General features: G+C 45.8%; 1 protein-coding gene across 1 annotated transcript in view; it reads right to left on the bottom strand.

Moving 5' to 3' along the window:
* Positions 1-486: 486 nt before the first annotated feature.
* Positions 487-11,646, bottom strand: part of PLEKHG7 (pleckstrin homology and RhoGEF domain containing G7) — a 46,457-nt gene continuing 35,297 nt past the window's right edge. The window contains exons 13-14 of the mRNA XM_065560502.1: positions 6,126-6,223; positions 487-1,517 (exon numbers count right to left, since the gene is read on the bottom strand). Coding sequence (XP_065416574.1) covers positions 1,410-1,517; positions 6,126-6,223 — 206 coding nt within the window. The 3' untranslated portion in view covers positions 487-1,409. The remainder of the gene's footprint in view (positions 1,518-6,125; positions 6,224-11,646) is intronic.

Below are 11,646 nucleotides of genomic sequence, written 5' to 3'. Positions count from 1 at the left end.
TTGTGTGTACTGGAAAATTATCAGTTCACTCAGTCAGTGTGAGATGTAAGGAGGAGATTTTTGAAGGCACAAAGGGTAGTGAGGTGCCCAACTGCAAATTGGGCACCATTTGTGCCTTTGAAAATTCCCCCTATTAGTACAAGTAATTTTTTATTTTTATTTTTTGTGGTGGATTTAGGTATTTGATAAGGAAGCCCATGTTCTGTCACCCAACCACAAATGAGGATCTTTCTCAAAAGATTCTGTAAAGCCCCAGTGCATTTGAATGTATTAGGACAGTGAGTGAACTCAGAAAATAATCGTCCTTGCCTTTCCTCCCACCTGGACTCACATTTTCCAAGATAATTTCCCCTCCTCTGCTATCAGTGGAATAACAGCAGCAAGGCAGCACACCCCTGTGGCTAGAGCAGAGGTGGGCAAACTACGGCGGCCCGCGGGACCCTCCTGCCCGGCCCCGGAGCTCCTGCCCCAGGACGCTAGCCCCCGGCTCCTCCCCCGCTGATCCCCCTCTTCTGCAACCTCAGCTCACTGTGCTGCTGGCGCAATGCTCTGGGTAGCAGGGCTGTGAGTTCCTGGGGCAGCACAGCTGCAAAGCTGCTGCCTGACCCGGTGCTATGAGCTGCACTGTGGCAAGGCTGGCTCCAGCCGGGTGACGCAGCTGCCTGTCCTGGTGCTCTGGGCAACGCGGCTGTAGCGCCGCCAGCCACCAGTGCTCCAGGCAGCATGGTAAGGGGGCAGGGAGCAGGGGAGGTTGGATAGAGGGGAGGGGAGTTTGGGGTGATGGTCAGGGGGCAGGGGTGTGGATAGGGATTAGGGCAGTCAGAGGGTGGGGAACGGGGGGTTGAATGGGGGCAGGGGTCCGGTGGGGGCAGTCAGGAATGAGAGGAGGGGTTGGATGGGGCGGCTGGGGACAGTCAGGGGCGGGGGTTCCAGGGGTGGTCAAGGGACAGGGAGTGGGAGGGGGCGGGTAGATGGGAGCAGGAGTCCTGGGGAGGGGCTGTCAGGGGGCAAGAAGCGGGGGGGGGGGGGGTTAGATGGGGGTGGGGGCCGGGCCACGCCTGGCTGTTTGGGGAGGCACAGCCTCCTTTACCTGGCCCTCCATACAATTTCCGAAACCCGATACGGCCCTCAGGCCAAAAAGTTTGCCTGCCTCTGGGCCAGAGCCTTCCTCTGAGAGAAGCTAGAGGGCACCCAAGAATGATTAAGTTGTTCCACTGAGCTCACTATCCCACCTTGTCTGTTTTATTTCTAGCTCCATTTTGGCCAAGATGCACCATGCCCAGCCCCCAACCAGTCAGGTCATAGGGCCATTGTTACCAGAAACTAACAAGGATTGTTAAAAGAAATCATTTTGCTACCACCATGTAAACTGGCTTCAAAATGGATCTGTCAATTTTGCATTTACACAATTAAATTTCAGAGGATTCAGATGGCAAACAGAAAAAGGAGCTTTTCTGAGTTTCGTGTCTGTTGGCATAATTGGAGACCGCAGTTTCTATCTCTGACATCCATGTTTTCTGTAAGAGGAAAAATAATGCTTGATAAACCCTGAGGACCTAAAAAAGTTTTAATAACTAAAATACCTGAACTTTAGTGTCTTGAATCTATAAAAATACATTGTACAGTGTTTGATGGGGCACCTTCTCCAAGCTTACTTCTAGAAGAGAAGATTGATTTATGTTCATAAATTGTTCCATAAACCTGGGATCCAGATTCTCCAGTCTGGCTCAGGGCATATTACGCTGCATAAGCTGTGCAAAGTGGCCTTAAAACAACCAAGATCTCTGTGGATAGCGAAACTCTCTGCCGCCTCCTGCACCAGCCATCTCCTCACTCCCATCATCTGAGGAGGAACATGGGTAAGAGGTGGAGCTTCAAAACTCATGATTCTTCATTGGAGTAAGGTCTGTTACAGACCTTATGCCGGAGTAGGCCCCCTGCTATCCCCATTTATTCCAAGGCCATTCACTCAAGTATTCACACAGTGGAGAATCAGGGCCCGGGTTTTGTTTAGTAACACGAATAACTTTTCTACAATCCAAAAATAGGAACTTTTCACTGTTGATTAGCCTACATGTGCAAAGAGTGGAGCATAGATTACAATATCAAGCAGATAAAGGGCAGAACAAAATTGAACCACAATACAAGTTCAGTTCAACTACCATGCAGTCTCTAGCTTTCCCATAGAAAACATGATTGAGAAGCCATGGTGTAATATTCCCAGCTGGGCTTCTAACTGCGCGGTAGTGCAGAGATGACACTGGTCATATCTGTGGATGGTGTCTTGGGCAACAGACAGTCTTCCTTGTTAATACTGTTACTCTGTCTATCCTAGCACTTGTGTTAGTAAAATGTATGTCACTCAGGGGTGTGAAAAAAACATCCCGGAGAGACCTAAGTTACACCGACTAAAGCGCTGGTGTGGACAACGCTATGTCGATGGGAGATGCTCTCCCGCTGATATAGCTGCTGCCACTCGTTGGGGGTGATTTAATTATGCCAGCGGAAGAGCTCTCTCCTGCTGGCATAAAGTAGCTACACTGGAGACCTTACAGCAACACAGCTGCAGTGGTACAGCTGTGCCCCTGTAAGGTCTCTAGTGTAGACATGGCCTTAGATCAGTCAGCTGTCAGAGCAGTTGGTCACGAGATACTGCTTGTGTGCTCATGACATCCGATGAGCATTGACAGACATACTAAGATAGCACCAATTTTTTTGTTGGATCACAGAGGGTCGTTACAGGTAGCTGCTGCTCCTCTCAGAGAGCTCTTCTATGTGGTGTCCAAGGTTCGATCTCATCTTCCTTCCTATATGATATATGTGTCAGACCTCTAGAAGAAGTAAACCCCTGTGGCCTTCAGTGCTACGAGTATATTTATGGCCTCCAGATCTACATTCTCTTATCCTCAAAAGCAGATCACTTCCTCGGGTCGCAGAGCCTTGTGAGAGAAACACCTAGGTGAAAATCACCTGGCTAAAACTCAGTCTGGGCAGCACAGAAGTGTTGCTGGTTGGGAAGAGAGCAGTGCTCTGAAGTTCCATAATGGAGAGCATTGGTGGTGCAGATGGTGAGAGTCTCAGGGACCTAATGAACTCCTCACTGCTCCAGGACACCAAATGAAAAGTAATACTCAGAAATGTCTCTTCCCACCTAAATGGCCAGGAGGCTAATAGCTGAGCTCCTGTGTCCTATCAGATACAGAGCTAACCATGACTGCGTCATCATCTCCAGAATAGTGTAGCACTGTATTCAGGGAAGACATTAGGGGCAAAAAAACTGTTTTTAAGGATGTTTTCTCACTGAATGAATTAAATAAACCTGTTTTAAAAATAGAAAGATAGAAAAACAACTGCAGTCATGTGCAACTCTAAGGAATCCACATATAAGTCATGAATAATCTTTGAATACTGGATCTTTTCTGTTTCTAGCACAGACCTCTCTCTAACTTTTCATCTAAGGGAGTAATGGTTATCTTGTCTGTGGAGCAGCCAGAGTGGGGGAGGAGGGTGACAGACGTACTTTGGAGTGGGTGATCGTGCCAGGAGACACCTCTCATGAACGCCTCCTGTCAGGTGCGAACCTGCACTCTCTTTCTCTCTCTCTCTCTGCTCCCAGCGTCCCCTGACAGCTTGTTAATCTTCAATGGCCCAGCCCTCTGGCCAGGTCACACACAATCAATATGTGAACAAACAAATAAACTCTTTCTGGGGTAAAAAAATAAGTCCAACAGGGCCTATCATTGAGCACTGGTTGGTATCTGAAGCCCTGTAACTGGGCTTAGTTCTCAGCCCTTCTGGGCTAGCTTTAGGCCCATCTCTGCCCTGGTATGGAGCAGTGCCCACAGGGCTGTCTCCCTGGAGACTCTTTGCCTTATCAGTGCTTCTTGACCCAGCTTTCCAGCCAGGTTACTCCTTCAAGGTCAGTCCCCTTCTGCGGGTGACAGAGTTCAACAAAGGGTTGGTGCTCTACAGAGTCATCAGTCATGTCCTTGAACCCTTTAAATTCTAGCTTTGTGCTTGGGCTTTTACATGAAACTTGTCCCCTTCTCGGGCCTTTGGCCACTCCGCCAGGTCACAACCCAGGGCCCCAACAAATAGCAACCATGTGTGCTGCTTCCTTTAACTCTTTTGCTATTGCCGTTCCTTGAGCCATTTCCCACATAACCCCTTCCTCTTCACCCTTACCTCAGGGCTGAAGTTCTCAACTCCCTTCCTTCCTTACGGAATGCCAGTGCCACCAGAACCTGTCTTTTGGTTCTCACGTGAGCACCAGCAAGAGACACCTTCCTTACGCCACTGGTCCTGCCAGAAACTGACCTGCTCAGCCCTGCAGCTCCTTTTAACTGTGCCGGCTTCACTCTGGCCGCTTCCCTGCAGTCTCTCTAGGCAGACCTGGAGGACCCACCTTCACTGCTCCTTTTCCACAAGCAGGGTGTGGCAGGGCCACAAAGTCTCCAACAGAGGGCCCTGGTACACCCCGTCACAGTGATACAGCTGTGTTCTACGCAATAGTGAAATGTTGGGTTCAGGATTCTTGGGCTCAATTCCTAGCTCTAGGAGGAAGGGTGTGATCTCGTGGTATGGGTCAGAAAAGCCAACCAAATAGACTGGGCAGAGCCTTTCTGATGGGCTGTACAGCTGTGTGAATGAGACTTAGATCTGCCATATTAGAGACTTGGATTCTACTCCTAGCTTTGCCAAAGTGACTTTGTGCAATTTTTCAATTAACTTATCTCTCACGCTCTCATATGTCTGCTGAATGTTGTTTGACTGTGCTATGCAGTGGTACAGGGAGCCTGATTTAGCTGTAATATGGAACATCCCGCAAAATCCAGTAAATCTAAGAGCTGTTCTCAGCTGCTTCAGGATGCAGTAGCCTTTTCTGAATAGGACAAGTCAATGAGAACATATCATTGGTGCTCCATGCAATGTACTGGCTCTTTTTGAAGTGCCCCATCTACTTCAAGATCCTGATCTACAAAGTTGTCAGAGGATCGCAGACAGTGTTTTTATTCTTAGACCCACAACACCAGCTGGAAACATCAGGGCCCCTTGGCTGAACTAGTCGAAAATTGTGCTGATTGTGAAGTGCAAAATGAGGCCAGCTCATTTCATGTAGGCCCCCAAAATACTGTCCAATGCGATATAGCTTTTTACAATAATGTGGAACTGAAAGACAATGTGTCGTTGCATTATTATTAACCTATAATGCAGATGCTGTTTAATATCAGGATTTTAGTGCTCAATCGTATATTGCAGGACTGGGAGAAGATGGAAGTAAACTGGAACACTGCCAATGTTGGAGGGCAAAGTATTGTAGCAAGATTGTAACTATTTTCAGAACCTATTTCAGATGTGAGCCAGTGACTTAGAAGTAGAAAGGGTATATTTATTGCCTTGCCCTGGGGGCCGGGGCACATCGTCTACCATGTTCTGTATTTTTAAGAATTAGTGTTATTTGAAAGTCTCATTTTGTTCTTCCAGGTGCTAATGAATGAAATACAACTTATAGAACTAATCTGTTATGTTCCATGAAATGTCTAGCCCACATTTAGATGCTGCAAATAAATAATAAAATGCACCGGTCTATTACTCAAAATTCAGGATGGTGTGCAGATGAAGGGGAATTTACATACTCTTGGAATCAAACTCACTTTCTTGGAGACAGATACGTTTTCATACCATACCCACTGGTATGAAATTACAATAGTTTTATAAATGTATATAATAATATATATGCAAAAATTATAATACACATTTTCAAAGTGTGGTGTGGGATAATTAGATTGACAATGTCAAAGTTTTAATGTCTTAAAATTATTACATAAAAATTGTTTTAGTTTTTGGGAATGGCTCAGTTTCTTGATTTCTGTTATGCAGGAATTGAACTTTAATAAGTCAGAATTTGAAAAGCTAGTATGTGACCTGCTGGAGGTCCTCACTTAAAATCAGTACATGAGTACTGTAATTACAAACTCTATAACAGTGGAAGATTTGTTTAGGGAAGAGAGTAAATCAGGTCATATTTCTGTCAGATATAGTTGCTTAAGTAAAATTCTCTTTAGGAGAGATCTTTCCTTCGATACATGTAATTTTAAAAAGGTCTTGTAAAATACAGGACTTACTTTGACCGTCTCTGTTTGTGCTTGTAGTAAGAAGACTCCGATGCACTGTTGATATCTATTTTCATGTTGTATTACAAAAGCATTTTGCAGCCCAAGGACTATAAAACAAAACAAAGCAAATGAAAGAACACACACAAGGTAAGTCACCTTATCAAAATCCCATCAGATTGATTCACTATATATCAATCATATCTTTGTGTCTCCTTGGAAAATCAGCTTTTCTGATTGCTTATTAGGGAAACACATGCTGGCAGTTTGAATTTTATGTTATGAAAAAAATAGCCTCAAATAATTTCAAAAAGTTGGTTCTGCAATTAGCTGCTTTTGAGTCTTGTTCAGGGGGGAAATGCTCTAAAGAGACATGCTATGGGCTGTATTGAAAATACTTGGGGAGATTCTGTGCTGAGCCCAAGAGATAAAGCAAAGAACTTGCAGCCCAGGGGAAAGGGGTGGGTCCATGGTGGCTTTAAACCACCTGTGCACCATCCTGACACTGGGATGCTCCCGTGGCTGGAGAGGTCCCAGGTGTAACTTAAACAGCCTGTGTGAGTTATGGCTGCCCTATAGACTCCTTACTTAGACTTAGAGTCTCCTGTGCCTAGTGTCACATAAGGCAACCCATTTTTCCCACTGCTATCTGTCCAGAGCAAGAAGTTTGACTCCATCAGATGTTGCCATAGTGGAGACAACTTCCTTTTTGATCATCCTGCGATAGGTCATTCTTTGTCCTGCATGGCTTCTCTTCCCGCCAGTGGAAGCCAACCTAAGATGCATCTTGTCCTTCTGCCATGAGATAGCCTGATGACCTGGCTGAACCACTGTAACCATCTCTGTCTGATTATTCAGTCCCCAGTGTGCTGATGAAGTTTCTTCTTAAAAAGCACTGCTGAAATTCATTCAGCTTTCTCTTGTACCTTTCCACCATCTGCCACGTTTCCAAGGTGTACAATTGTGTGGGAGGACAATAGCATTATACAATCTCATTTTAGTGTGTAGATGTATCTTCTTACTCTTCCAGATATTTGACAAATGGGAAAATAATCCACTGGCTTTGCTGATTCTTCCTTCACTTCTTTAGCGAGCTGACCATTAGCAATATTGTACTTCCAAGAAGGCTGAAGTCCTTAATTCTTTCTTACTCTTTTCCATCAATCACATATCAACCAGTGTTGGCAGCATTCTCCCTATCTCCATGATCTTAATCTTCTGTGTACTGATAAGTCCCATTTTGGCAGCTTCTGTTTTTTTGCTCATAAAGAGTCTTTTCATTCCATCCAAATTGGTATCCAACACGACTGTATCATCTGCAAAATCTAGGTCTTTCAGCTTATCTCTTGCCCAAATAACACCAGTGATCTGGGCAGCAGCCATTGCTCTTCTCATCACAAAGTCCGTGACAATACAGAAGAGAAGTGGGGAGAGTATGCAACTTTGTCTTGCACCACCAGTAACAATCAGTGTCTCCATTCTGTGTCCTGACACAGCAGGCACACTCATCATACAAAGCTTTTATCCAATTAAATATGTGAAAACAGGGGCTGAATGAATGCCTCCCTGACAGCTAGCTGGGAGGGGAAGAGACTATGGGTGTGTTATGTAAATACAGTTTGCTCCTTCTCTGTTTACATGTTCATCAGATACAGCTGTGTCAAAGGATCAACTGTGGCTGGTGTTGGGTACAAGTCACCTTAGTACTGAATGCAGGGGTAGTGAAATATGGTTACCAATGTTGTAATTATTGTAGGAATACAGGAAAGCAGGACTGTGCGTAACCTGTCCCAAATGAGTGGGGGGGTGCCCTCAGTTGAAAGAACCTCATTAAGCAGGGGCTTGAATGTCAGAGCCCTGTGAAAGTAAGAGGGGTGGGGATAGGAGTCCCGGTGTCCTGGTCAGGAGGCTGCACAACCCCCCTTCCCATCCCCCCCCAGGGTCCTCTCCAGACTGGCTTAATCTGTTCTTCCCCCCTTTCAAAGAATAGAGCTAAATAGGCTTCATTAGAAGCCTCTCTTGTTATTTTAATTGTTCAATCAGAGCTGAAACCACTTGTGGTAGGACTGTGTTTCTGCCCTGCTGAGAGCTAAAATCATGAGAGCTGAAATCACTTGAGGGGGCAGTGTTTCTGCCCAGCCTGCAAAAGAGCTGAAAATCACTGAGACACTGATGTGCAGACGTCACAGCAGAGGCAGAAGGTGACTGACAGACAGCTGGTGAATGAGTGACCAGCAGGGCGGCGGTGGAGATGCGTGATGAGTGGCCAGCAGGGTGGCTGGTGGAGACGTGTGACGAGTGGCCAGCAGGGCGGTGGCAGAGAGGCGCAATGAGCAGCCAGGTGGGTGGATGGTGAAGGGGCGCGGCAAGAGCAGTGAGCAGGTGGCCGGTGAGCAGCCAGCAGAGCGAGTAAGATGCCTCTTTACCCCCCACCCAGGGTGGGAGGTGAACTCTGCAGATGCACCTCTGAACTCTGGGTCTGCACTGACCAAGGACAACAACTGTGAGTGGGGTGCAGAGAAGGGTCGGGCATGTGAAAGGGACTTTTGGGTTGATGGACTTAAGACCCTGAAGGGAAAAGGACACTGCCCAACTTACTTGGGGATGGGCCTTTTATTCATGGTTTATGTTTATGAACCCTATTTGTGGTGTTTTCCCAAATTAACTCCGAGTTAATTCCTCCTCTTATTAAAAGTTTATTTTCTACACTTGGACTCTGCTTGCGAGTGGGGAAGTATTGCCCCAGGGATGGTATGTAATTTTCCCAGGTTACTGGGTGGGGACTCGAGCCAGTTCTGTTTTGTATCGATGGAAAGGAACCCCTAGATATTGAACCTGGCCCTGGTTGCTGCTGGCTCCACCTGGTAGAAGGGTTACACATGTTTGCTGAAATTCCACAGAGTTTCAGGATCTTCTAGACAGATTCTTTATCAAACAGTTTTATAAATTCAATTAAATTAAAAACCTCCTTCTGCTGGTATTCTAAGCCCTTCTCAATAAGTTTTGGGAAGGCGGAAACCTGGTCTGAACACCACCCAGTGGGTTGAAATCCCTGATGTTCTTCCTAAGTAATGGAGATATCCCATCTCCTAGAACTGGAAGGAACCCTGAAAGGTCATCGAGTCCAGCCCCCTGCCTTCACTAGCAGGACCAAGTACTGATTTTGCCCCAGATCCCTAAGTGGCCCCCTCAAGGATTGAACTCACAACCCTGGGTTTAGCAGGCCAATGCTCAAACCACTGAGCTATCCCTCCCCCCCTTGTACTTTGGCAATGGCAGTTTTCATCCTATTCAAACTGATAATGCCAAATGCTTTTCCAGGTACAGATAGGAGTGTCACCCCTCTCCAATGAACACAAATAAGCTGGTGCCCCTCTTTAGGGATCATGCAGATAACACCTCTTAGGCTTCAGCACTGCCTGGAATCTCCACAGCACTCCATGTTGTGGTCTGGCCCCCAGCATGCTCCTGACATCAAGGCTTATGATAGGATCCTCTGAAAGATAGTCTTGTGGTTGTCTTCTGCAGTGCCTGCTCTGGGCAAATCTTCCTCTAATCAGTTAATGGGGCTTTGAGAGACCCTTTATGCTACCCTGGCCCTTTGACCTGGCATAAAGGGGCCAAAGTGGGGTGAAGAGCTTTCGTACGTTTCCTTAAGATTTTCCATCAAAACAGAGTGGAATCAATTATAATTGAAGTAAGAAAGTAACTTAGACCTTGTAAAAAGGAAAAGCAAAATGGAAAGGTTTTAAAGGTTGGTGTTCCAAGCAATGTCGCTATGCAGTAAATAAGGGGTTGTCTACACAGCATTTTGGAGTGAGCCTCCCACCCTGAGTCAGTAGACCTGGATTAGCGGGACTCACTCTAAAACTAGCTATGTAGATGGTGTTTGGAAGTTGCAGCTTGGTCTGGAGCACAGGCTAGGAAGCCCATCCCCCACCCCAAAGGTTCAGAGCCCGAGCCTCAACTTCAAAGTGCTGACTACACAGCTATTTTTAGCTTATTCATGTGAGTCTATCGACTGGCCTGGGAGGCTTGCTCCAAAATGCGGTAGACGTATCCTTAAGTGCTCTCAGGTGACATAACTCTTTGTCAGATGCTCTATTCTTTTTCACATTGGAAATTCACGGGGGTGTTGAGATCATAGACATCGTTGATTTATTGCTGTTATGTAGTAAATTCCTTGCAGACATTACTTCACACAGATGCAGCACTGCCTCTAATGCTGAAGGATGATTTCAATTCCAAGATGGGACTGCAAGTGGCCCTAATTCAATAGAACTCTTGGGCATGGGTTTATCTTTAAGCGTGTCTCTAATCCCATCTCTGTCCAGCAAAGCATGTGCTGAATCATCTGGGATTTCAATGCAGAGCACAGCTGTGCTTGGTTTTGTTCCTGTTTTCAGTGGTGTGTACACCAGACATTTCTCTACCCAAATGGCCCACACTGCACAATCCCCTCTGACTTCAATGGAGCCAGGATTTCATCCCAAATACTTAGATCTGAGAAGTTGTTATGGGGACTTTCCCTGGTGCCTTGCATTTTGGGCTGCAGTTTCCCTATTACACCCTTTCTCCCTCCTGGGGTATGTGCTGGGGTAACATTGCAACACTGAGCCTTGAAGTGGGCCCAATTCTGATATCATTAATTGTTTTTATTCCCTGCTTCCATTAATGAGTGAGATCAGAACCTGGCCCATTTATTTTATATTTAGTACTGCTGGGAGGACAGAGCAAAATTCAATCTGAGAGTGCGGGGTGGGATCACCTCCCTGCAAATGATGCCCCTGGCCTGAGGTTAGCTTTTAAAAGCATATATCCCAGAGGGCAATGCAGAGGTCAGGCTGCCAAGACACGCCAATCATCTCTAAATTTGCTGTATTTAAGGTACCTTTTTGAGAACCATTTAGTTCACACCATTTGCTTTGGAGCTGTGTGCTTTTATGTAGTATTTGCTCTTATAAAATGCCTCTCATCAAAGTGCCAGTCACCGTAAGAGACTCTCAATAACATCAATGACAGAGAATCTACACTTCACAGCAGTAAAGATTAGTAATCTTTACTGGAGCAGCATATCTGTGTCTGTAAGGAAGGATCCTTCCAGCTTACAGGCATAGGATTCTCAACAGAGAGAGATCATAAGGAATTGCAAAGTTTAAATTCCGAGCAGAGATGTTAAAAGGCACGTTGCTCCTTATGTACCTTCAAAGACAGATTTCCACTATTACTCTTATATCTCTAGTACATGGCCCTGGTGTTTGAGTATAGCTTTGCCTTTAGGACAGGCTTCCTAGCATTATGAGGGTAAGACGTCTCATCATTGGACTGATATGTGGCAGGCTTGAGGCTAGAATTAGTGTGTGTAATTATACAGCTCTTGTCTGCTGATAGAATTCTGCTCTGAAGGGTACTTTCTTACTATTGCAATGGACTATTTCTGCAGTCAGCTGGATTTCTTTCCAGGATAGGACCTGCCTTCAGTAATGTGACAGATGTGCTATATTTATCAGATTAAAAATCAAGCTTCCAGCTA

This window comes from Chrysemys picta, chromosome 1 (genome assembly GCF_011386835.1).
Source record: "Chrysemys picta bellii isolate R12L10 chromosome 1, ASM1138683v2, whole genome shotgun sequence".
In the NCBI taxonomy this organism is placed as follows: Eukaryota; Metazoa; Chordata; order Testudines; family Emydidae; genus Chrysemys; species Chrysemys picta.
Note: the sequence above shows the minus strand (reverse complement) of the source record. Positions and strands in the feature narration are given on the sequence as shown.